This window comes from Eubalaena glacialis, chromosome 2 (genome assembly GCF_028564815.1).
Source record: "Eubalaena glacialis isolate mEubGla1 chromosome 2, mEubGla1.1.hap2.+ XY, whole genome shotgun sequence".
NCBI lineage: Eukaryota > Metazoa > Chordata > Mammalia > Artiodactyla > Balaenidae > Eubalaena > Eubalaena glacialis.
Genome location: NC_083717.1, coordinates 36,899,893 through 36,925,568, shown reverse-complemented (window position 1 = coordinate 36,925,568; position 25,676 = coordinate 36,899,893). Strand labels below are relative to the sequence as shown.

The following is a 25,676-nucleotide window of genomic DNA, read 5'->3' as shown; positions in this document are numbered from 1 at the left end:
AAATCTCTTAAAGCTTGAAGTTATAAAAGTAATAAATTACCATTCCCTCAATATCTTGACATGCTAGAGGACAGTGTTTTAAAAGCTGGACTTGTCATGTTCTTCTGGAGACTAAGAAAATAGAGTCCTTGAAGTCAAGCTGACTCTGCTTTTAGCCTCCTAAATGAAAAGGTAGATAGAACAGGTCTTGTTTGCAAAATGAATTCAAGACCTACTTATCTACCAACAGCAATTATACACTTTCCATTGTCTCACTATAGAAAATAGGAGTAGTGAATTTATAGATGAGTCAGGGTGAAGAAAGACATAGTGAACCCATGAGTATCTTACTCTAATTGATAGGAAGGTGACTAGAAGTTGGAGAAGTTGGTTAGGAAAGTGCAGGAGAGGACCTTTCCTGTAATACAGTCTTCATAGGGTCCAGGAAGTCTTTTTTTTTTTTTTTTTTTTTTAATTAATTAATTAATTAATTAATTTTTGGCTGCATTGGGTCTTCATTGCTGTGTGCAGGCTTTCTCTAGTTGCGGCAAGCGGGGGCTACTCTTTGTTGTGGTGCGTGGGCTTCTCATTGCGGTGGGTTCTCTTGTTGAGGAGCATGGGCTCTAGGTGTGCGAGCTTCAGTAATTGTGGCACACGGGCTCAGTAGTTGCGCACGGGCTCAGTTGCTCCGCGGCACGTGGGATCTTCCCGGACCAGGGCTCAAACCCGTGTCCCCTGCATTGGCAGGCGGATTCTTAACCACTGTGCCACCAGGGAAGCCCCAGGAAGTCTTCTGGTAGCTAAACCTTGGATAGAGACCAACCTAGTCTCATTTACAGAATGCCACATCATGGTGAATTGTGCTGGGGGCAGCTGCCACTGTGTGAGCTACGTAAGATTTTAACACATTTTGGAGGATGAGAAGAGCAAATTGATGACCAAGCACGTGCTTCAGAAATTACTTTATTGCATGTGTACAAGTGATTGCATATTGTTGTTTGAACCAGCAGGAAGTCAATTATTAAACATACACTTTTCCAAATAAAAGGCAGTTTAATTTTACCAGAAACCAGTGTCATTTTGTATCCCAAGTCTCTAACCAGCTTTACAATCTCATCTAATAAAGGTGCCTTAAATTCTGAGTATTTTGAATTATTAAACCCGTGTTAGTTTACACCAGGATTCTGTGGTGGTTTTACATATTCTCTTTCCCCTTTGTTAAGATGGGGAAGCCAAAGATTATGTTAATAACTTGCTCAAGAGTTATAAAGTGATATAGGTAAAGCTAAGAAAAGAACAGATTTTGGTATCTTTTGCCCAGTATGAGGGATTGTGGCTACAATAGTCTGATTTTTTTTAAAAAATCTTTTTCTGTTTTGTTTTTTAACAGATTTATCAGCAGGTTGCAGGTGAACATGGCCTTGAGGTAAATCCTGCCCCTTATTGAAATTTAGTTCCAGCAGATTGTTCTTGGCATTTTAAGGAATTAGAATATTTTACAAAAAACAAAAGTTTTGTTTTGGTTCTTTTCTAGACTTTTTTTTTCTTGTGGAAGATGAGAAACATGTTTAAAGAAAGGTTCTTTATGCTGAATAATTGTGATGCTTGAAGTTGGTCATCTGCCTTATTTAGATTAAGTGGATTTTAAAAATCAAAGCTATTTCTACACCATTTTTTTCTTGATCAAATAAAATTTTATTAGAACCTTATAGGTGCCTAGTTTTTATCCATGTTACATTACATGTGAAATAAAGCCTATTAGAATCCTGAATTCAAACTTACTTTATCTGTGATGTCCTACTTCCTACTCAGTAGTTTCTTTTTTAGTAGCTGATAACATTTTTGATAATACACACATATATATTTTAATTGTTTGTAACTTGAACCATCTCTGTGCTTGCTTTGGTTGTATCTTCCTTATATAAGGGTAGTGATCCAGGTTGGCAGGGCAGAGGGATGTGTGTGTGTGTGTGTGTGTGTTTGTAACGAGCTTTAAGATTGTCAAGTTGAGTTGTGAATTCAAGAATCTGAACTTCTGTTTATACCAATAGGCAGAGTTTTGAGATAGGAGACAAGAGGTTCTCCTTGTGTCAGACTTTGAGTGTACTGGGAAACATATAAGTGAAAATCTTTAAAGTGAAAGATTTTTCAGTTAACATAAAACTTTAAGTGATGAGATCAGGGGCATATATGTTTAGAGAAGCATCCACAGGGCACGATACTAAATTGTCCCTGAGAATTGCCTTACAGGTGGAGTCATTTACTCTGCATCTTGACTGGTAAGCATGAAAATGCTGTGTGTGCAGAGCTTTAAGTGGCAACTGGAAACTTGAACTGGAGAACCAGAAATGCAGCCAAGGGAGCTGGGCATCGAGGTCACAAAATCGCATGAGAGCAGTGAGGCAGGATGCCCAAAGGTGCTGGCTGGAGACCACCTCTTCTACCAGGGCTCAGCTTTGCACTTGGTGGACTGATATTTTCTCTTAAAAGATTGTTGTGCATTTGCTATATGTCATACACTGTTATGCATTCTCATGTTTGTCATTAAATCTCCCATCCTATAAGACATCCTATAAGAGAAACAGAAGCTCAGGGAGATAATGTGACTTTTCAATGGTTGTAAGGCAAAGTCGCTACAAAATAGCAATCAAACTCAGGTCTTCTGATTTCAAATCTGGTTCTCTTTGCATTATAGGACAGTTCCTAGAATCAGTTGCAACTAATGTTGTCTATTTTTTACCAGACCTTAGCCCCCCTACCCCAAACGTGCACATAGTGAAAGCAACACATTTATTATTATTTATGTGGAGGCTGCTGTGTGACACCAGGAAGCATGTAGTAGTAGGTAATGTTGCATTTTTACCAGTCTTGCCATCTAGCCACAGTTGCCCCTCTCTTCCTTCATACTGCCTCCCCTCAGGTTTGTCCCTCTCCTGCCATAGGTCTTCTGCTATAGTTTGAACAAGCCCTGCCATCCCTCACATGGAGAGCAGTGAGAGGCCGAAGAGCAGTGGCTGGATGAAACAAATATTTGGTGTGCACGTGTTAGCCCTTGGGGATTGAGTGATGAACAAGACAGATACTGTCCTGCCTTCATGGAATTAGGTGTTACAAAGATCATTTCAAAATTAAAGGGGGTAAGTACCATGAGGGAGAGGAGCAGGTTTTTAGAAACAGTGTTCGGTGGGAGAAACCTCACCGGAGTGCCACTGACTGCTGGGAAAACAGGAGAGGAGAAGGCTGCTGAGCACGGCACGTGGCTTCCCTGGTTCTCTTTGTGGGTGGCCTCCTGCCTTCTTACGCCTGTTCTTGGCTGACTAATGAAATGTCACAAGTGCTGGGGTGGCTGGAGCCACTAACACTTATGTATCTCTTCCCTCCTTCTCCCCCAAGCTCTGTAGGCCTTGGGGACTCAGATACTTTGCATATACACAGATAGACCAATACAGTTTGACAACCTGAAAGACCTTTGAGTTCATTTAGTCTGAGCCTTCATTTTACAGCCAGAACTGACTAACCTAGCATCACACAGGTGGCAGCACACAGAATCCAAGTCAGGTGAAATGAATGCCAGCACACCAGTCTGGCAGATAATAACATGAACCATAAATGATGAGCTGGGTGCATGGTGCTTGAATGCTAAGTTCAGGCAGCTGAGGCGTGAGTGGCTGGGAGAGGGGTAGGTACGGAAGAGAGACAGGAAGCTGGGCATCAGAATGGTCTAATAGAAAGTGACGCACTTTGGCATTGAAATGCCATTGTGTATCTTTAGACATCCAGGCTTTTCCAAAGAAAAACAGGGATGCACAAATTGGGGAAGCTGACAACTGAACGTGTACAGATGCTGAGAAATGTCCACGTTGAAAAATGACAATTTTGAATTTTCATAGTCTAATAGAATGCCAATCTTCCTTGGGGAAACGGTTATCCTTATATCTGGAGTCGTCTTGTGTAGAAATTCATACTTATGCCTAAAGATTAAATGTTGATATAACAAAGCTTCAGAAATTCTGTAGATGGGCTATTTACAGAACATTTCAATTTTCAAATACTCCTATGATTATATCATTTTCTTTTATTAAATGACTATCAAAGTAACAGGCCATTTCTCAAACTATGTATCTCTTTTCTAAAACGTGTCCTAAGAAACTTATATTTCAAAACTCTGTTTTTGAGCAGCCACTTAACTGCAGAAACTTAACATACAGTATCATAAACTCATATTGCATCAAAATTTGTATAGAAATACGTTTAAAAATGTGGATTTCAAGGTTCAGATGTGTAAATCCCTTGTAATAAAGACATTTGAAACAGGAAACCTCATGATCTTTCATGTAATAAATTTGGCCTTTTGGTATAATCTGTGCACAAGTACTCTGAGGCATCCCTTTCCTAAACTTTCAAACTAAGCGGGGCACCTGGGGGCCTGTCACCACTCAGTATTGTATAGCACCAGCACCCTCTCATGAAGGGAGGGTGCTTCTCCTTTGTGCTTTGAAAATGGCTGAAACCAAAGCTGGCCACAGGAATTTCCTAGCTCTGCCCCCTATGGATGTTTGAAGTTCTGTGTGCCAGCTTGCTGGTCCACATGGCTGGGATGAACGCTTAGAATATGATCCAGATGTGTCGGAACAAACCAGCCTCTTTCCATCCCAGTTCACCTTGTTTTTTTTTTAACTGAGCAGCCAACAGAAACTGAATGAGCCGTTCCCTCTACTTTCCCTCTCACCACCAATAGAGTCTAAGACTATGAACCAAAAAATACGAGTCCTCCACTGTTAAGAGACACACACACATACCACCACCACCACCCCCGCTTCCCCAGACATCTTTCCAAGGTGGGACTACAAACTTCTGCTCTAGCACTCTGCTTTTCGCCCTTCTTTTTTCACTCTGTCTTGTGTTCCCACCTTCTTCTGTCTTTTAACCTCACCTCTCCCACTCCACACAGACTCCTCCTCGTACTTTATGCTCCTTCAGTTTTTCCCTGCCCCTTGTTCTTAACTGACTAGGAGGGGAGACTGATTTTTTTAGTCTTAGTTCAGGCAGAATATCCAAAAACAGTATGTGGCTCAGTGAACAGGATTTCTTTCATTCCTCAAACTGCGTCTGAGGTTTAGCAGAGGCGATTTTAGTCTTAATATCTTACAGGAGGAAAGTTGCTCTTCTCACCTTTGCTTGGGCATGACAACATTTAACTAACCACGATGGAGGCTCCTGGGCACAAAACATTGGATGAAACGTTAATAGGATTCAGCAAGTCGAGGATCAGAGGCCCCATAGTACCCAGGGTGCTGGGAAACTGATGTGGTAAAAATTTTTGCAATTTTTGAGATGGAGAGTGGTTGCACCCATGGCCTTCTAAGTCTGAAATGTCTACTGGCCTGGGCCTCATGGATTTTCCCAGCTTTATGGAACTACTCCAGTAGAGGACAGAATGCTTAGCGGCAGAAGCAAACTGGAATTAACCATAACCATTAAGCCTCTGCCCACATCTACTAAAAAAGATGGAATTGGGGCTTCAAATCAAACTATTCATTTAGTAACACTGAAGTTGAACATAAATGCAAAACCGATCACTTAGTGGTGAAGAATGCTGTCTTTGGAGCCAGACTGCCTGGGTTTGAATCCAAGCTCTGAATCCCTGTTGGGTGGATTATTGAACTGCTGTGGGGCATAGCTTTCTTATCTTTAAAATGGGATAATACAACTGTGGGAAGTAAACGAGATAGTATGTGTAAGAGTGTAGAACAGTGCTTAGCGCAGAATAAGTACTCCATGAATTTTAGCTATTTTATTGGAAGTACCCAGAGCTGCTTTCTCTTTCCATCTGGACTTTAGGGAAGGGGGCTGGAAATGAGTCCTGAAATATCTTAGCATATTTTAGAAAACATAACGTGGGCCTTAGTTACTACTAGTGAAAACCTCTCGCTCTATTCTTATCAAAGCACCTTTTAATCTTGGGTATCCAGATTTCACCTTACCTTGATGATGCAAATGTGTGCCTCATGCACCAGGAGAGGCAGTTTGCTCCCAGGTCTTCCTGTTTAGGGACATCTTCAAAGGCCACACCCACCGTGTAATCCAAACACTCGTCCACCTCCACCTCCCAGTAATGGCGCCCTCGGACTGGAATTAGGTTTCCCATGACAGCAACACACCTGGTTTTAGAAAGTGGAAGCATCTGTGATTTGGGGTGACCCAAGCCTGGCTGTGCAGGTGAGTGACACCAACTGCTGGGGTCAGTCAGTAGGTGGTCTAGAAGTGTGGAGGCAGGTGTTTGAACACCCACTTGTAAAGCAGCACAGCCCTAACTCTCAAAGCTCACTTGACTGATGCTGAAGATTAGAAGAGGATTATTACACTGCTGGTCATAGGTGAGGAGGAGACAAGCCAATAGAAAAGGCTCTGTTTGCTTTTTTCAGTGATTGGGCTTTTATAGTAACAAAAAGGTTTGGTTCACTTGTTCATGATGAAAGAAAGGGATTGAGGACTTCCCTGGTGGTCCAGAGGTTAAGACTCCGAGCTTCCACTGCAGGGGGTGTGGGTTCGATTCCTGATTGGGGAACTAAGATTCCGCATGCCACAAGGCGTGGCCAAAAAAAAAAAGAAAGGGACTGAAACCTAACAACACAGCACGGTTGAGGGAACCATATGCTTGAGGTTCATGAGCTGGCCAGCACTTGCTTCTGGTCTCCTTGTTCCCCATCTGCCTCTCCCCCTCCCTCCCCAGTTCACACTTCAATTTGAAATATAAATCTGATCATATCTTTCTACCAATAATTTCTACCACCTAAATGGTAAAATCTAAACTTTTTTTTTTTTTTTTGCACTGGACCATATGCATGTTTCTTGCCTCATCTTTGACCTCTTCCCATTAGGGACCCCATATTGCAGACACACTAAACTGCTTGTAGTTCTCCACACATGATCTTTCTGGCTTCCATTATTGGTACAGGTACAAGGCACTTTTTGCCTTGTTGTTCTGGAGAACTCTTTATACTTCAAGACCTTGCCCCTCCCAGAAGCCCTCCTTGGGGCACCTACGATGCCTTGTCCATGCTGCTTTTTTTTTTTTTAATAAATTTATTTATTTTATTTCTTTTCGGCTGTGTCGGATCTTCGTTGCTGTGTGCGGGCTTTCTCTAGTTGCAGCAAGCGGGGGCTACTCTTCGTTGCAGTGCACGGGCTCCTCATTGTGGTGGCTTCTCTTGTGGAGCACGGGCTCTAGGCGCATGGGCTTCAGTAGTAGTGGCACATGGGTTCAGCAGTTGTGGCTCCTGGGCTCTAGAGCACAGGCTCAGTAGTTGTGGCGCACGGGCTTCATTGCTCTGCGGCATGTGGGATCTTCCCGGTCTAGGGCTCGAACCCGTGTCCCCTGCATTAGCAGGCGGATTCCTAACCACTGCGCCAGTAGGGAAGCCCAGGGACTATCTTTGTCTCTTTACCCCCAGCACACAGCACATTGTTTCATGGGGCAACAGATGTACTGGTAACAGGATATTAAAATGGGACTCTAACTCAGCTTGGCTGGAACCCCAAAAGCCAAGACCAGAACAGTAGGTGGTAAGTACTCCCATATTACAATATGAGATGCTGGACCACCTACACAGGACTTGTAAAAGACGTGGCCAAAAACTGGTTTTGCAACTTTTAGTGCAACACCAAAGGGTTGAAGCTGCAGATGCTTGAGGCTGTGTCTACCCAGAGAGCCGTCTTATAATCCACACAAAGAGTGAAGTAGCAGTGGCCTGGTCAAAGGTGTGCGTTTTCAGAGGACCACGTATGAAGGAGACCCACCATAGAAATGCTGTAGATTAGAGGCTGCCCAACTCATGAATTATTGAAAAAAAGCCAATAAGATCTTAAAGATTTGATCAGTTGCATTCTGTTTTTTTAACGCAGGTAAGGACTTTATTGCTTCTTAATCCTCTCTGTGCCCCCCAACCCTGGGTTGAGTGGGCAGAGGCAGGAAAGGATAAAGTTGTGTTCCACTGTACTCTGTGCTGTTCTGCTGTCACACGCTAACACTTACATATAGTAGGTATGTAACACACATGCAGTAGGAAGGCCAGCAGGGAGCGAGTGTCAGAGGAAGTGTCGGCTGCAGGACAGTCCAGGACCCAGGCAGGGAGGCTGGATGCAGTTTTCCATTGGTGGCCCCTCTGGCCCCCCTAAGAGAGTCCTTTTCTTCCTTATAAGATCCTCCTGACTCTAAGACCAACCCACCGAGAATTCTTTTCATCCTGATTACCAGGAAGCTAAGAGCTGTGTTTAATGTTTAATCTTGGAAACAGAAATTAGCCCTTGAAGTTAAGCTGTGTTCTTTTTTTTTTTATCCATCGCTGTGATTTTTCTATTTCAGTAGGGCATATTTGCCCCGTTTTTTTTTTTTTTTTTTTTGATGTGGACCATTTTTAAAGTCTTTATTGAATTCGTTACAATATTTTTTCTGTTTTCTTTATTTCTTTTGGTTTTCTTTTGGTCACGAGGCATGTGGGATCTTAGCTCCCCAATCAGGGATCGAACACGCACCCCCTGCATTGGAAGGTGAACTCTTAACCACTGGACCGCCAGGGAAGTCCCTTGCCCCCTATTTTAAGTCTTCTTTAAGCATTTGGAAAGAAATGAGTTACAAATACATCATTTTGACCTTGAGTACTAAGCTCTGGAGATACCGCAGATCCAGGCAGACAAGGCGCATCTTTAATGGACGGCCCTCTCTCCGGTCGTGCACTAGTGCGACCACCATTCCCTCCACCGGCTTTGGGCTGGTTTTTCACCAGGGCTTTTGTTAGATAGTATCACAGTGTGGGAGAGAGAGCTCTGGGCCAGGCATTGGGGGACCTGGGTCCTTGCTGTTCTCCCACGGCCTGACGGTGTGACCCTCCAGCCCTGGGAGCCCAGGACTCCACCTCAGAGACCACAACACGCCTCCTCTGCTGGCACCAGCCAGACCCCTACTCCCCTCTCCCCAGCCTCCCCTCCCCGCCATCCCCTCCCCCTCACTCATTTCTAGGAGTGAGAGCCTGAAGCCCCCTTCAAGGTTGCATCTGTCATAATCCAACTTTACCCGAATAACAGGGTGTATTAGGGTGGTTCACAGACTGTTCAGGTGGGTGAGGGGCTGTTACAGTACCTGGTAAAGCGGGTGTCGCTGGGGAGCGGCTTCCCGGCGGGGGCTTTCCTCTCACTCCGTACCACTGTAAGCCCATCTTCAGAAACGGTCAGCCAGGGATGGTGGGTGTGCTCGTTCAGGTGAAAGTAGCTGCCTGCGAGGGGAAGAAGCACACAGACACACACCCCCCCCAACAGCCAGTCACTCCTCTGCTTTCTCCACATTGCGCTCCATGCGGGCCGAGGCTTCACCACGCGTGGCCGGCTTAGCTTCCTGCACGATACACGTGAGCCTGGACTTTGCGTGGTAGTGACCCTCATGCTAATAATGGTGGCGGTTAACATGTGTTGGGGGTTACTGTGCGTCTAGTACTGAGCTAAGCGGTAACTCTTATCTCATTCACTCCTTATGAGTACCCAGGGGTTAGTATTTCCATCTTGTAGAGTAGAAAACTGAGGTGCAGGGTGGTTGAGGAGTCAGCTGGCAGATGACAGAACTCAAATTTGAACCCCAAGCCCCTCTGATTCCAGTGGCTGCGCCCTTAAATGGGAGGCTGTAAATACCTGCTGGTGAACAGGAATTTCTAACCTACTTGCCAAGGGGAATAGCAATTGAGGGAATTCTTAACGATCAATTTGACAAAGGTTAGCAAAATTCCACATTCAACTTTCAATTAGGGCAGCTGGGGAGAGGAAGGAGATTGTAACCCTCTCCAAATCATGGTTAAAACAAAGCACATCAAAAAAAAAGGTACCGGGCTTCCCTGGTGGTGCAGTGGTTGAGAATCTGCCTGCCGATGCAGGGGACACGGGTTCGAGCCCTGGTCTGGGAAGATCCCACATGCCGCGGAGCAACTGGGCCCGTGAGCCACAACTACTGAGCCTGCGCGTCTGGAGCCTGTGCTCTGCAACAAGAGAGGCCACGATAGTGAGAGGCCTGCGCACCGCGATGAGGAGTGGCCCCACTTGCCGCAACTGGAGAAAGCCCTCGCACAGAAACGAAGACCCAACGTAGTCATAAATAAATAATAATTAAAAATGAATATCTGCTTATTAAAAAAAAAAAAAGGGTACCGAATGGGTTTAATAAGAAATTAGGTTTTTAAAAAATCCTTTGTTTAGGGACATAGTAACTCATTCTCCATCATTGTCTCTTAGTCAAGCTCCTCAGCTCCCATTCTGTCATGTTCATTGCTTCAAATTCTACTTCAAGCCTCGCCACAAGCTGTCCACATTTTTTTTTTTTCTTTTTTGGCTGCATTGGGTCTTCGTTGCTGTGCGCGGGCTTTCTCTAGTTGCAACGAGTGGGGGCTACTCTTCGTTGCGGTGCACAGGCTTCTCATTGTGGTGCCTTCTCTTGTTGCAGAGCACGGGCTCTAGGCACGCGGGCTTCAGTAGTTGTGGCTCACGGGCTCTAGAGCGCAGGCTCAGTAGTTGTGGTGCACGGGCTTAGTTGCTTCGTGGCATGTGGGATCTTCCCGGATCAGGGATCAAACCTGTGTCCCCTTCATTGGTGGGCAGATTCTTAACCACTGCACCACCAGGGAAGCCCCAAGCTGTCCACATTTATTTCCACAATTCGATGCTGCTGGAAATTTCATTTGCTACCTGAGCGGACGGACCAGGGGGAGGCAGGTTCCCACCTTGCAGCTGACAGGCATGGCCCTTACTGCCTGCTCTCTAGGCCCAAACAAGGATCTTTTTTTGAACGGATAGATATGTCTTTTGCCGATTCATGTTTATTTAAGTTTTTTGTAAATACACTCTTAACAAATTATTTGAACAAAGGAATTCAGAGACAACAATAACCAAGGGCTGGCTGTACCTTTTGCTCTGTTCTCTTTTATCGAAACAGCCAGAATTTGACATTTCAAAACACCAAGTCAGCACAAGAAATTAGAAATGCCAGTCAACCAAAGGAAAGTTCCATCACAATATGAAAGAAAAACCTGAGTCCTAATCCCAGCCCTAACCCCTACCGCCTTCGGCAGCCATGTAACTTGTTTTTCGCATCTCTGTGGAAGGAACATAAGTGGGGACTAATCGCATACCTTTCCTCCTGGTATTGGAAATGAGGACAAAATGACCCTACATCCCTCAGTGAAAGATCCCAGCCAAAGGAACGACGTCCCCTGAGCCCTGGGCCCAGGCTCCCTCCTTCTGATTCTTACCTGCCTGTCACCCAGTCTGCAGCTGGCCTGAGCTGGGCTTGCTCTGTGAGGTGTGGGAAGAGCCATCTGGCTTTAGTGCACCTTAGCAAAGCTCAGAACCCAGAGCCGTGGCAGTGCTGGGATAGCAGGAGATGCATGGAATGTTTCTAGTGATATCTCTGCTGACTCAGGACTTGAACATGAGATGTGACAATTCTATGATGTGCTGATGGCAAGTGCGGGGGTGGGGGGGGAGCTGGACGTGGATGTGGGCACCCACTAAGGCATCTGGAGCTACTTTGGGCCTGTGGGTAAGGAGACGTTTGGGCCGATAGCAGGGAGATAATCCATGGCCCATGGCTCTTCCTGGGAATTTCATAAAGACCACGTCCCAGGGGTGGTGTTCAGCCTGTGTGAAACGTGGTTTCTGGGCCACCCAGGTCCAGTGTGACAAGCCTCTAGCCCACCTGAAGGGCATGGAGAAAAACCCTGAGTTCTAATGCTTGCTCAGCCACCCCATTGCTGTATGACTTGGGCCTTTGGTCTCCCTTTCTGTAAAATGGGACCCCAGAGCTTTGATCACCCCTGAGCCCCTTCCCAGCCTGATTTGCCATGTGTTCATATCAGTGAACATTTATCGATTTAACAATGAAGTCATAGCAGCCCTGGGTCTGCCACAAGGGGGTCACTTTGCGCCCAGAAAGTATGTGGCGGGGGTCACAGACCTGTGGTGTGGACTGTAGCGGGCTCGCTCCTTGCGCTGGGGCCCCCCACGTTGAGAGCTCGCACGTAGATGGTGTAGCTCTGCCGGGGCTGTAGCTGCACCAGGCACTCGCAGGTGGGGATGCCCACAACAGACCTGGGCAAGGAGGCAGCTGAAGTCACCCTGGGGCCGGGGCAGCCAGGCCCAAGCACCAGGCCTCCCTTTCAAAGCAGGGATTTTTAACTCCCCCCACCGCCGCCCCTGTCCTCTGACCTCCAGCAGCAGTGCAGGCAGGAGTGTTGACCCCCTCAGTGCTCCCTCCCACTCAGGTCCACTTTTCTCATTTCTTTGTGTCCCTTCTGTCTGTGGCTCTCTCCCCTCCAAGCTCCCCACCCCTTGTCCCAGGCACCTTGTCTAACGCTGCATGGCGGGGGCATGCATGCAGTTGAATCCAGTGTGTCTCAGTCTGTCTGGTAGGGCCACAACCTCTCTGAGGGCAGGGGTCAAGTACCACTTACGTAAGCACAGCGCTGGGCCCCTAGCAGGCTCTCAGTCTGTGTTTATGAACAAATGATCTGGCTAGAGCTGAAAGGCCCACAGAAGCCCACTGCTATTAACCTCTTTGAGGGCAGCTACCTACTGGGAATAATCCAATTTATGTAAGTGGTACAATACAGGATTACAAGCCCATGGTTGCCACTGTCTGTACTCCTGCAGCTGCCAACCCCATTTCAGTTCAGTGGGAAAGAGAAGCCTTCAGGGTGATGCCCATTTACAGATACAACACCCACACCTGGTGAGGCCAGGATGTCCAGGTCACTCTGAGGCTACAGCTCTGGCCAGAGGGGCACTTTTACATATTCATTCCATAAGTATTTTTTATTTTATTTATTTATTTGGTTACGCTGGGTCTTAGTTGCGGCAGGCGGGCTCCTTAGTTGCAGCTTGCTGGCTCCTTAGTTGCAGCTCAAGGGCTCCTTAGTTGTGGCATGCAAACTCTGAATTGCGGCATGCAAGTGGGATCTAGTTCCCTGACCAGGGGTCGAACCCTGGCCCCTGCATTGGGAGTGCAGAGTCTTAACCACTGCACCACCAGGGAAGTCCCTTCATTCAATAAGTATTAACTAAACACCTTAGGTTCCAGAGACTGTATAGGGAAGCCCTAGGGAAAATGAATGTAGTCCCTGCCCTCATAGAGCTTACAGTCTAGAAGAGAGGCATTTCTCAAGCCATCACTGGAAGAAACATAAGATGGTAACCATGACAAGTTGACAGTGTACTGTAGAAGGTATAGTAGGGGAGAGGTGACTTTTGAGCTTAACTCTGAAGAATGACGAGGAGGTAATTGGATAAAAAGAGAATAGAAGAGTCTCCTACATAGAAGAAGCATGTGCAAAGGCCCTGTGGCAGGAAGAAGCATGGAAATTAGGAGGAACTAAAATATGACCAATGTGGTTGGGGCCGGAGAAGGAGGGAGAGCTGGTGTGGTTAACCTGGAGAGGCAGGAAGGGGCCAGAGCCTGTGAAGGAATTTTGTCTTTTCTCCAGAGCAACAGGATGCCATGATTAGGTTTATACTAGGAGAGTCAGCACCATCCCAGATCACCTAGGTCACTGACCAGCCTTCTGATGACCCCAATCATAATGGGCTGGTCCCAGGTATCAGGCGCCCTTAAAGTATCAGCACAAGTTGCAAAGGAAATCCAAACCATTCAGGTGGCCAGACCACTGGACTCACTGCCCTGCTTCTGAGGATCCCCAGAAGTAGATCACCAAGGTCAGCAGCCCTGATGTGCTTGTGGACATATGGATTCTACCTGGGGCAAATGGGTGAGTGGGATAGATGGCCAGGGCCCAAGCCCTGAATTTAGCATGGAAGAATCTGTTGACACCAAACCCCTCTCTTCCGTTTCTCCAGAGCAGGGCAGCCCCTGGGACTTGGTGGCTGGTACCGGGCTGCCTGGTTGTAACCCAGAGGTACATCCATGTTTCCTCCACTATACACAGCTGTAGATTCGTAGGATCTGCAGGCCCTTGTGGTCACTGAGTCCAGCCCTCTTTTATCTGTGAACCCCTCCAGATCTCTGCCAACCAAAGGGGAATGTGAGCCTCCAGACAGCCTTCTACCATGGACACGATGTTCTTTGTACACTGAAATCTAATCTCTTTCACTTCTGCCTCTCACAGTTCTCTCTACTTCTTAAATTCCAGCCAGACGGGTCTCCTGGTTCCTCCAGTACAGGAAGCTCACGCCTGCCCAGGGGCCAGGTGCTGCCTCCAGCCACTGTCTCAGGCCTCAGCCCTTCCCATGCATCAGGTCTCAGTTCAGACGTCTACTCTATCCAAAGTAAGCCCCCACCTCCACCGCATTCCCTATTTCATTGAGTTTCTTTTCCCTTCATAGCACTGTGTATTTTAAGCATTTGTTTTCTTGGTTTTGGTTTATTTCCCCCGACTCGGCTGTCAGCTCTGTAAGGGTAGGGAATTTGTCTGTCTGGTTCACCAACACCCAGGCACCACCTATGCTCTCAATACTTGTTGAATGAATGATGGTAAACCTTGGTTGGGCTAAGAAAGCAAACCTGAGGTTTACCATTTATTCACTCATCTATCATTCACCTTCAATGGTAGCATTCCAGCTATTTCTCACAAAACTAAGCAACCTAAAATTAGGGTTCCTGTGTGTCACAAATTCTGACCTTCTCTCCAGACTCCACACATTTCCTAAGCTGTGTCACCGTGTCAAGGCCTCTCGTGCCCAGCCAACGCCCCTCATGACTCACTCAGTTACTCCCGAGGCTCCCGGCATTTCTGCCTGGGTCAACTCCACTGTGTATGAGTCCACAGGATTCAGGTTCCCAGACTCCCAGCAGATCAGCGCAGCCTCTTCACAGCTCCTTATCTCTTTGCTTTTTATAATGGGGGGACAAGGCGCTAAATGCAGGGGAAAGGGAGAGATGAACAAATCTGTTCACATCCAGCCCTGTGGTCCAGAGCATGGGCAGACATCGCAAGCACTCTTCCTACAAGAGATTCAGTGCAATAGAAAGCTATAGACTGAACATTTGTGTCCCCATCCAAATTCATATGTTGAAACCTATTCCCCAATGTGATGGTATCTGGAGTCTTTGAGAAGTGATTAGGTCATGAGGGTCAAAGGGGTTTATTATACAAGAGAACCCAGTGAGCTCCCTTGCCCCTTTCTGCCATGTGAGGACACAGCAAAAAAGACAGTTGCCTCTGAACCAGGAAGGGTCCTCACCAGACACTGAATCTGCTGGCACCTTGATCTTGGACTTCCCAGGCTCCAGAACCATGAGAAATAAATTTCTGTTGTTTATAAGCCACCCAATCTGTAGTATTCTGTTATAACAGCCCAAATGGACTGAGACACCAGGGAATCCCTTTCAGATGTTCCTGGAATGGAGGATGGTTGCAAGGTTCAAATGGTACTGTGTCCAAGAGCAGTACTTTTTGATATTTTGAGACCAGCTGTGAGAAAATGTCCCTGCCATATCAGGCATATAGATTTCGTGTATTAAATGAAAGAAAAAAATGCAAAGCTATTCCTGCCCTTCCAGGTGAAATCAAGAGCCCTGCCACGTCAAGAAAGCCGTAACTCTGTGTCCCCTTCAGTGAAGGTCCTGCTACAGAAACAAATGGCCCCCTTACCTGTCATGTACACTGCACACTCACTGGCGGGGCTGAGGCCAGCCCTGTTCTGAGCTGTGACCAAAAATTCATACTGGGTATTTGGCACAAGGTTTGTCACTGAGCAATATGTTTCTTTGACCGTCATCGTAAACTCTGGGGAAAAAATAAAGACAAGAATTCAACCCTAAAATAGGCCAACTGGCTCCAAGTTCATTGCGCTGTAATCTATTTCCCCTGTAATGGATACAGAACTGGCCACCAATTCCTCCCATCTGTGTATGCATGCCCCTCGGCAGCGTGACTCGGCTGATCCTTCCATTGAGAGGTCTGGTCTTTCCCACTATGCCTTGAAGCTGGGCTTAACCATGTGACTTGCTTTGACCAATGGGACTATAGCAAACATGGTACAAACAGAGATTTGGGAGGTGCTGGTGCACAGGGGCCTTGTCCTCTTCCTGCCAGGAATGCTTCCACTTCCATGGGAACAACCTTCAGCCAGCCTCCTGGAGGATGAGATCACATGGACAGAGGCCTCAGCCGTTGCAGCTGAAGCCCTAGACATAAAAGCAAGGCCATCCTAGCCCATCCAGCCCTACCAAGCTGACCCAGACCAGAAGAACTGTCCAGCCAATTCATAGAATTATAATAAATCATAAATGCCATTATTTTTTAATTTTATTTATTTATTTATTTATTTTGGCTGTGCCGGGTCTTAGCTGCAGCACACAGGATCTTCATTGTGGCACACGGGCTTCTTAGTTGTGGCATGCAAACTCTTGGATAAATGTCATTTTAAAAATTGAAGTACCTTTGATTTACAATATTAGTTTCAGGTGTACAACATAATGATTCAATACTTTTATAGATCATACTCCAGTTAAAGTTATTATAAAATATTGGATATATTCCCTGTGCTGTACAATATAGCCTTGTAGCTTATTTATTTTATACATAGTAGTTTGTACCTCCGAATTTCCTACCCCTGTTCTGCCCCTCCCAACAAATGAATGAATATAAATATTTGTCATTTTTAGCCAATATGTTGTGTACATGTGTGTGTTTGGGGGCGTGGTTACACAGCAAAAGCTAACTGATACACGTCCAAACATCCCCAGACTCTTGAAAGGCAGTAATAAGTCATTAATCCACTCTCTGATATCAGTTCCTTTATAACAAAGTGATCCATTAAAGATCTTTATTGATCCCCAGGACAAAGCCCTAACACAATGGCCTCTTCTGCAGAGGGTGACAACAGGGTTGATTTGTGGCAAAAACTGATCGATCAGATCTGACTTTTTGGTCCTCAATCTCCCTTTTCAAATCTCCCCTTCCCCCGGCACCCCCCCATGCCCTCTTTAGTCCTTATTCTGACCACTCTCACTCTCCCTCATCATTGCTTAAACTTACTTTTCTCAAGGATTCCCCTTCCTTACAAATCCCTGGGCAGATAAACCATCCTCACCTTCGGCACATAGAACCCTCCACCTGCATGACCCGGTAAAAGGAGAAGAACTCAGGGCAGGGAGCCTGCGGACTTGATTCTCATCCTGGTTCTGCCGTAACTCACGGTGTCCCCACAGACAGCTCATTTCTCTCTAGGTCCCAGATTCCTCATCCATAAAATGGAGATCTCTAAATCCCTCTCCAGCAATCTCACTCTGACCCCATGCACACAGAACAGGCCCTGCCAGGCTGGCCCTAATCCCTGATTCCTTCAGATGCTCAACTGGGGCTCCTCTGTTCTCTCTCCTTTTTTTTTTTTTTGGCTGCTCCATGCGGCCTGTGGGATCTTAGTTCCCCGACCAGGGATCGAACCCATGCCCCCCTGCATTGGGAGCATGGAGTCTTAACCACTGGACCACCAGGGAAGTCCCTTCCTCTGCTCTCTTGACTCTCCCTTCTCAATAGGAGACTGGCTTATCTATTATAGTGGGTAGGCAGGTATCTCAGCCCTAACCCCGGGCCTGCCAGCTCCATTTCCCTGGGAAGAGGATGGGCCAAGAGCTGCCCACAGTGGAGGCTGGGGGCCATTCCCAGCAGCTGGCTCCATCTGGGAATGTGGATCAGATCAGGAGCAGCCCTCCCAGGCTGCAGAACCCCCCTCAGCCCCCATGGGAGTCTGCAGACTAACCCTCCAGATTCTCCCAACACAGGGTTGCTCTGAGGAGAGCCAGCCCGCGCTCACATGCCAGGACCGGCTAGAACCCAGCCAGTCCAGCTGGGCCTCTTCAAGGAGGGGTGTCCCCACCCCTCTTGCACACAGTGCAGCCAGAGACTTATCCCAAGGAAAACTCTGACCCGACAGCGGTAGATACACTCCACATACCTTAGCCTGGCCTTGTGATCCTCCCCAGTCAGGCCCCAACTTGCCTTCCTATTCCTTTCTGCCATGCTCACCTGCCTGCATCCCATCCTCTGTGTAGTTCCCAGATCGTGACAGCTCCAAGGAGCCAGGTGTGCAGGTTCATCCCATCTCTACCTTCCCAACCTCCAGGAAGGCTGGGCCCTGGCCTCTGAGGGGCCTTAGCTGTTCTGGAGCGTGGTTCTGTTCCTGGCAGAGCCTCACCTGCTCCGTCCTTCCCAGGTGAGCTGTCCTGCACTGGCCAGTAGGATAGCTGATAGCTCTCCACGGTGTCATCAGAGTATAAGCTCCAGCACACTCGGACTGAGGAACTTGTGGCTGAGTTGGGGGCCTGTGGGTTTATCACTGGAGCAGAAGGAGCTAGAAAAGGAAAACAGAGAAAAACAAAAACAAATGAGGAGCCTTAAGTAGAGGTATGGATTGGGAATGGCCCCTTTTACAGGACAACCGATCCCTCAATGCATCCTTGGGCTTTGGAGGTGGAAGAGGCAGCCCAGAGTGGACAGGGATGGGAAGGCCAAACCCCCCAACCGTGAGCCTGAAGCAACCGGTATGTCCATTCCTGCTTTGACCAATCCACACAAGCTAGAGGAGGTGGGGTTGGTGACAACGATTCAGGCTGGGGTATGGTTTGTAAGTCCTGACCTAGGGATGGGTCCTCTGACCCTTCCACGCCATCCAAAGAGGCAGGACAGCCAGGACCACAGCACTGCTGCCCTCAGCCCTGGAGTGAACAGAGGAGTGAAAGAAGCCTTCAACAGGGATGCCTTGCTTTTTCTGGGGGACCCATCCAACAACCGTCTCCTTCATTATGATGAGAGAAGATTGGGTTTGGCCAAATTGTGCTTTTCAGAACCAACTTCTTTAGAGTCCATCTACTGAGTTAATTCTTTTCTTCTCTGTAGGTTAATATTTCTGCCTCCCCCAGCCCCACACAGGCTCACCCACAACCAAGAAACACTTCTTGTTTTTCTTCCATAATTCTTCTCCAATGGCAGCACCTCCCTCCATCCCAAGCTTTCAAGAACATCCTTATTTTCAAATTCTGAAATTGTTCAGTCCAGGTAAGACTTAAAGGAATGAACTCAGCCTTTCCTTGCTGGTTAGGGGCTGGAAGACCCTAACATGACAAAGGTGAGAAGAGAAAGAACATGTATCCCCATGTGATGGAGTTCAGGATGCACAGAAGATGCCCTTCTATACCCTGCAGAGAACAGCCCCGTTAGGGGATGCAGTAAGAAGAGGGATGGCTCCAGATGGAAGCAGGAGGGTGATGGTCTGCATGGGACCTGGACACAGGAGGGTGATGAAAAATCTCCATGTTTCTCAAGTGCTGACTTGGGCGATAGTGCCTTTCCTTCCAAAAGACTGGGCCTGATTACTTGGGCAACACCATCCCTAGACCATCCAAAGGACTTCATAGCTCAGTGAAATCTCCCCTTGACCCAGTGAGTCTAAGAATGGCCTCCAAGATTTATAATTAAGGACATTCATTGCAGTATGGTTTATAATGGTGAAAAACCTAGAAACATCTCGGCATCCAACAGTTGAGGATTAAGTAAACAGATTAAGGTATATAGCCATCAGAGTGATGTTGTAGAAGAATTTATCAGTGTGAGAAAATATTCATCACAATTGTTTTCCTAAAAAAAAAAAAAGCAGATTACAAAACAGAATAATTCCATTTTTATTTTTTTAAAATCTGTATAAAGGAAAAACCCAAAATGATATACAAAACATTGTTCAGAATGTTGCTGGGTGTTGGTGAGAAAGGAAAGGTGAGCAATCAATAAAAGCTAAATTGTAGTATCATTCTTAAAAATAAGTTATCACAATAAGATTTTTAAGAGCTACCTGGCACCATGTGACGTGCTGTACATACATTACCTTATTTATTTCCCACCATGTCCCCATGAGTCATGATTATGTCCATTTTACAGACAAGGAAACCAAGGCTCAGAGAGGTTAGGTAAGTTGTCCAGGGTCACACAGCTAGGAAGTAGCAGGGCTGGGATTCTCATCAGCTCCATAGGATTCCAAAGCCCATCTCTTAACCCTATGCTAAAAACAGCCAACTGGGAGGAACATAAATACAACAGTCGAGGAAATAAAATTTGGGATACTTGCTTGGAGTAAATTAGGCTTTCTGGGGCCAGATGTTGGCACCCTGGAGAGTGAGGGTGGGTATTTACCCCAGGAAGGTCAGCCTCTGTTTTCACCCTTACAAGCCATAAGGACAAAAACATGAAGCTCATGCAGCTGGTGGGGGGAAAATGCCTGTTTCTAAATCTTTATGATTTTTTTTTAGCCATCAAAGTTTCTAACTCAAAGCTCAGGGAAACCGGTGTGAAGTATGCACACAAGTGAGATACGCACCTGGGATGGTGTTAATGGAGCCCATAAGCTCCTCCACATCAGAGAAGTCCAAGGTCTGGTCTTCAAATTCAGGCTGCGCCGAGATTTCCACATCTGTTTTTGTTTTCAGGAATTTTCCGAGTCTGTGGGTATAAAAAGACACACTAACGAGAATGAAGGGGCATTCTCCTTGGGGATCACTAGTGATAAGCAATGAGGGCCTCTTGGCTGAACTTTTATTTCCTTATTTTAACATGCTGTGGGCTGCCTTCTGGCATCGCTTCAGTGACTGACCTACGAGGTCACCCACGGGGATGGGCGAGTTGGTTTACGCCTTTGAGGAGAGGAGAAGGGGTGGGGTCATGTCAGAGGGTAGGGGGCGGGAGGATGTCCACCTACGATCCCCTGATCCACACCTTCTGGAAGATCCTCCGATGCTGACCTGGGAGTTCCCACCCCACATCACCCCAGGCCCCAAAGACATACAGCCTCTCTGGGGCTCCCTCTCCACATGGTCAAGTGCCCTCAAGTCGATGACCATGCACCGGGGCTCTGGGTCCTCTGCGCCTGCTCCTGGCCATCACAGGGTTTGTAAGTAGCAGAGGCACAATTTGTAACCATGTCTGTCTTTTGCCAAAACTCATGCTCTTAACCCTTATATTATTAAGCTTCAGTGTTCGTGTTGTTTTACAGACATTGTCTGATTTTATTCCCATAAAGCCGTCCCTGTGTGTAGGTAAGGAAGGTGGGTCCTAGACTGGTTGGACTTGCGCAAGGTCATGGGGGTAGCAGGATTTAAACTCCTGTCTGACTCTATAACGTGCATGCTTTCCGCAGCACACAGTCTGGGTCCTGGCCCAGCTGGGGGATGCTGGGGATGACCTCTGTTCCTCCTGGTGAAAGGAGGGGCTCAGAGAGGAAATTTGACCCTGGGCTTGCAGGCTAGGCCTCATCATATGCTCCCTTCCAGCTCTGAGATTCTAAGATTTGGTACTAGAGGGTCCTTGTGATCCCATACTGTCCTTCCAAAGCCAGTGCTATTTACTCGTAGGGGCAGACACAAAAGCTGAAACTGGGAACATATAACCAGGTGGAGCTGATATCTAGTTGGATATCTAGAGGTAAACCGAAAAAGAAAATACATGTCAGAACAAAAGTATTACCTGTCAGCCATAGCCACAGCGTCCTAAAAAGAAGAGAAAAAATATTGAATTGAATTTGGAAATAAATTTCTTTTTCAAACAATATAATAATATAAACATATGTTAAAACTCGGAAATGAGTAAAAGAAAAATCAGCCATGTCCCATGCCCTAACAAAAATGACTCTTATGACACCTGTATAGTTTCTTCCCATTAACATTATGTGAGCACTTTCCAGGTTACAAATGGTCTTCTGGATCATCAATTTGAAAGACTGTGTAACAGTTCATTGAATAGGAACTCCATCGTTCACTCTACTGTTGGACATTTTGGTTGTTTCCAATTTCTCACCGTCATAAATAACAGAGAAGACGTCTTCATATATATCACTTTCTCTACATTCTGGATTATGTCACTGAGCTACAGTGATATTGAGGAACCATTGGTTCAAAAGGTCTGAGTAGTACTGAGGGCTCTGATGGTGCCTGCCCACCTGCTGTCCAGCTTGGGTCACAGCTCCCTCGCCACCCCAAGCACGGCAGGAAGGAGGCGCTGTTGGGCTTGGAAGGACCACTGTGGCGTGGCCAATGTAAAGGCCGTATTTGGTAACTAGGAAGCTCTGGAGGCTGAGGGCCCCTCCCTCACATCCTGGACCCCACTGCTGCCCCATATTCCTGTGGGACCTTGTAAAGAAAGGAGACCCCATCTCTGAGCTTGAAATTCCCACAGTCTGGCTACATGGGGACTTGGGGTCAAATTGAAGTGGATTTCAAGGGTATCAAGAGATGGATTTTTCTTTTTTTTTTTTGCATGTCTGAGCTTATGAAGTGAGATGTATAATGGCTGCACTTGTAACTGGGAAACAGGAGGTGCCTTTTTAGCCTAGAGATCTTTCTCCCCAGACCTCCAGGAGGCTGTCTGAGACGGCCAGAAAAGTCTCAGAGCACTGTTTTTTGTTTGTTTTGTTTTTTGTTTTTGTTTGTTTTAATTTTTGGCTGCAGCATGTGGGATCTTAGTTCCCCAACCAGGGACCGAACCCGTGCCCCATGCATTGGAAGGCGAAGTCTTAACCACTGGACCACCGAGGAAGTCCCCTCAGAGCACCGTTTTTGCCCCACTTCACGATGAGGGCACAAATCTTTGGGTAACCAGGACAGAGGAACAAAGACTCTGGTGTTAGCTGAGCAATGGTGGCAGGAAGGGTCAGCTGTGTATGAGCCTGCTCAGCCACTCATGGCGAAGCTGTGCAGAGAGACGAAGGATGTATCATCATGGTGATACATCCAGTGGAATCAAATGGATGCTGACCGTGAAAGTTGGTCCCAACATCTCCAGGCAGAGAGGGGACAATCTAACCTACTCTAATCATAATTGTCATTTCAGTTCATTATTTCATTTCACTTCATTACTGACCTTAATGAAATCAACTTTCTCTTCATGACACATCTCCTCTATTGTTTCCATCAGTTCTTTGCAGGTTTCAAGATTTTCTCCACAGCTGACCAGCTGTCCATACAAGGCTTCCAGCTTCTCTTTTTTTTTCTCCCCTAGAGCTTGTATTTTTTCTTCATATTTTTGAGCAAGTGTTTCCAAGATCTCATTGTAATGTGACTCAAAGTTTTTTTCTTGTCTTCCAAAATTCTCCTGCAAGATATAGTTGATCTCAGCCATCATTTCACTGCATGTATGTTGACTACAGAGTTATTTGGGGCATGAAAATGTATCTATCCAGAGATGTTTTAGTCCTTCCCTGTTGTCTTAACATCGCTTGCCAGGGTGCTGAGATGGACAAAAGGGTACCTAGGACCAGGAGTATCTAGAACCCCAGCAATAATCTTAACAAGAATTACTGCTTTCTCTGCTGGCCGCATTTTGCAATCCTCTTCCCCATACCCCACCCACTTCTGTTTTAGCCACCTCCCATCACCATGACAACGGACCAGGAAGATTGCCAGTGACGAGTCAGCCTGCCACTGGAACTTTGGACCTTAACATGGAGATGTCTGCCCTGGGAGAATCCCACCTATCTTTCCCTCCTGAACTCTCAACATCTTGTGACACTCACCTCCACTCCCTGATGCTTGGATTATACAAACATCAGGATCACACAGATTCTCATATCAACTAAGAAAAAGATGCAGAGGAAGGGGAATAAGCCAGGTGGTGCTGCCTAATAGATGAGAAAAGGCAGGAAGGCAGAGAGAGGGTTGTGCCAGTACTTAATCCTGGAACGCAGTGGATGAGAAACATTAATTAAAGCATATCAAATCCTGGTCCCCCTAAATTAGATTGGAAGCCCAGGAGAGCTCTGTGAGTTCTGATTTATACCATCCTTATTAGATAACAGACATGTCCAAAGAAGAGGCTCTTATCAATCATTCAGGGAGTACTTACTGAGCACCTACTGTGTACACATTCTAAGACTTGCTCAGAATGGTGGAAGAGAGGGAAAAGCAGTAGGTGACCCCCACCAGTGTTGAGTGTAAAAGGAAGAGCTTAGAGTCCTCACTGAGGGTGAAGCTGCTCTGATCTGAGAGTGAGCTGGCAGTACAGAGGGTAGGGAGTTCTGTCCTGGCTGTTGTATACTTGCCCTCCTACCACCCACCACCCTATGCTTAGATGTGGAAGGGCTTCTTGTCCCTTCTCTGTGCCTTCCATAGGGAATTAGTGGAATAGCTGCCCTCCCTTTTAAGATTGGGGGTGGGGAGGAAAGTCTAGCTTCACGGGAAGGGGGCCCAGGGCTTAGTTCATTCATATGAGTTGCTCCTGTTGATACAATCTGAGGCTGCATTAATAGAAGGAGAACATCCACATGAAGGGAGGGGTCACAGGAAGTCCTCTGGTCCTTATTTCTGGGCTACCTCATCTGGATGGCTAGGTTGCATGCTGGCATCACAGCAGTAGACTTCACACCTACTAGGCACACCCAGGGGACCATGACATGTTTGGTGACAGGCACAGAAACTTATTGATCTTGTGAGAAATAGGTAACAGCCGAGGAAAAGAACACTTATCAATGACCGGATGGGTGTCTTGCAATGCCTTATCAGGCTGGCCCATGAAAGAGTCCTACCTTGTCGTAGGACCAGAGCTATAAAGACACCGAAGACCCAGCCCATGAGAGCTAATAGTTCAGTAGGGAATGCTGCCAGGTAATCAGTTCCACAGGTATGTGCCCACTGTGCTACGGGAGGGCAGAAAGAGGGGTGAGGGAAGAGGAGCAGTACTGACACCATATGTTCCAAGAAAACAGATTCCCTAACTCATACCAGACACAGCTGATGGAAGCAATGAGTATCTGACTGGGTCATCAAGCGTGCTCTTACCTCCACAGTGATGAAAACCTCCTCCAAGTGACTTGCAAAATTTTCCATCTCAATAATCTGCTTTTCCAATTTGTACATGTTTTTGTGAATTTCATCCTATCAAACAAAGGATCCCAAGAAGACATTAATGCTATGTTTTCTCTCTCTCTCTTTTGTAGAAGGCATTTTAGATTTATTCCCTGCCTACATACTTGAGATTCAAATGCAATATCAAGAGAAAGGAGAACTGAGGCGATCTATTTACCTTGGCACTTTCCAGTGCTTTACTGAGCGGGGTCACCTCGTGCTCCTTGTGCTCATCAAAAACCTTCTCCGATGCTCTTATTGGAGTTTTGCAAGTGACACAGAAGACATCGGCAGCTTCTTCCTCGTCCTCCTCCTCTGGGATAACGTAGCACTCATACTCCTCACTGGCATGGCCGTGGGTGTACCTATAGGCTTCCCGCAAGTCCTGGCACTGGCCTGCCGAGCCCCATGCCCCGAAGCCCAGGTCCTCAGCCTTAGCAGCCTCACCACTAAGTCTCCAGTCTCTCTGCTCCCTCAGTGGCTCTCTCCCCATCATCATATAAGGAGGATATTCTGAAACCTCTATTCTGGGCGTGCTTTCGTCAATAAACTCATCCCCTAATTCGTGATCGTCTTCAAGTCCATACAGATGGACAAGTTCATCCACTTCCTCTCCAAGGTCTCTCTGAGCCTTCCCTTTCATGGGCTCTCTTGGCTCATTGGTCATTTCGGCTTGAACTACTTCTCTTCTCATCTGAGTGTCTTCTTCTGGGAAGATCTGCAGTCTGTCTTCAGAGTCATACAGATCCGTGTGATGAAAGTGGAAGTCCTTGGAAGCAGTGGGCCTGCCCAGCCCTGGTGCCTCCCCCGCCTCCCCCTCCAT

At 46.7% G+C, this 25,676-nt stretch overlaps 1 protein-coding gene, 1 long non-coding RNA gene and 1 other non-coding gene across 6 annotated transcripts in view; 2 read left to right on the top strand and 1 right to left on the bottom strand.

Moving 5' to 3' along the window:
• Positions 1–18,910, top strand: part of LOC133084926 (uncharacterized) — a 23,711-nt gene extending 4,801 nt beyond the window's left edge. The window contains exons 3-6 of one of the 3 annotated variants that reach the window (XR_009699491.1): positions 1,370–1,405; positions 2,230–3,116; positions 14,160–14,295; positions 18,870–18,910. This is a non-coding gene — a long non-coding RNA (uncharacterized LOC133084926). Of the gene's footprint in view, positions 1–1,369; positions 1,406–2,229; positions 4,075–14,159; positions 14,296–18,406; positions 18,497–18,869 lie in introns of those variants that run through there. The other 2 variants (XR_009699490.1, XR_009699489.1) reach the window with 2 other exon arrangements.
• Positions 105–231, top strand: LOC133086066 (small Cajal body-specific RNA 15). The gene has a single exon (XR_009699849.1). It is a non-coding gene; the product is annotated as a small Cajal body-specific RNA 15 (non-coding RNA).
• On the bottom strand, positions 3,701–25,676 carry FSD2 (fibronectin type III and SPRY domain containing 2). 2 transcript variants are annotated; one of them, XM_061181741.1, is made up of 12 exons: positions 25,032–25,676; positions 24,788–24,883; positions 22,875–23,105; positions 21,483–21,505; positions 20,341–20,462; positions 18,169–18,324; positions 15,621–15,755; positions 14,732–14,882; positions 11,972–12,105; positions 9,119–9,251; positions 5,964–6,140; positions 3,701–3,950 (listed from the first exon to the last, which is right to left on the bottom strand). In XM_061181741.1, the coding sequence occupies exons 1-12, from the start codon at positions 25,674–25,676 to the stop codon at positions 3,701–3,703; spliced, it is 2,253 nt and encodes a 750-aa protein (XP_061037724.1). The 2 variants fall into 2 exon arrangements, with proteins under 2 accessions (XP_061037724.1, XP_061037725.1); XM_061181742.1 differs by lacking the exon at positions 15,621–15,755.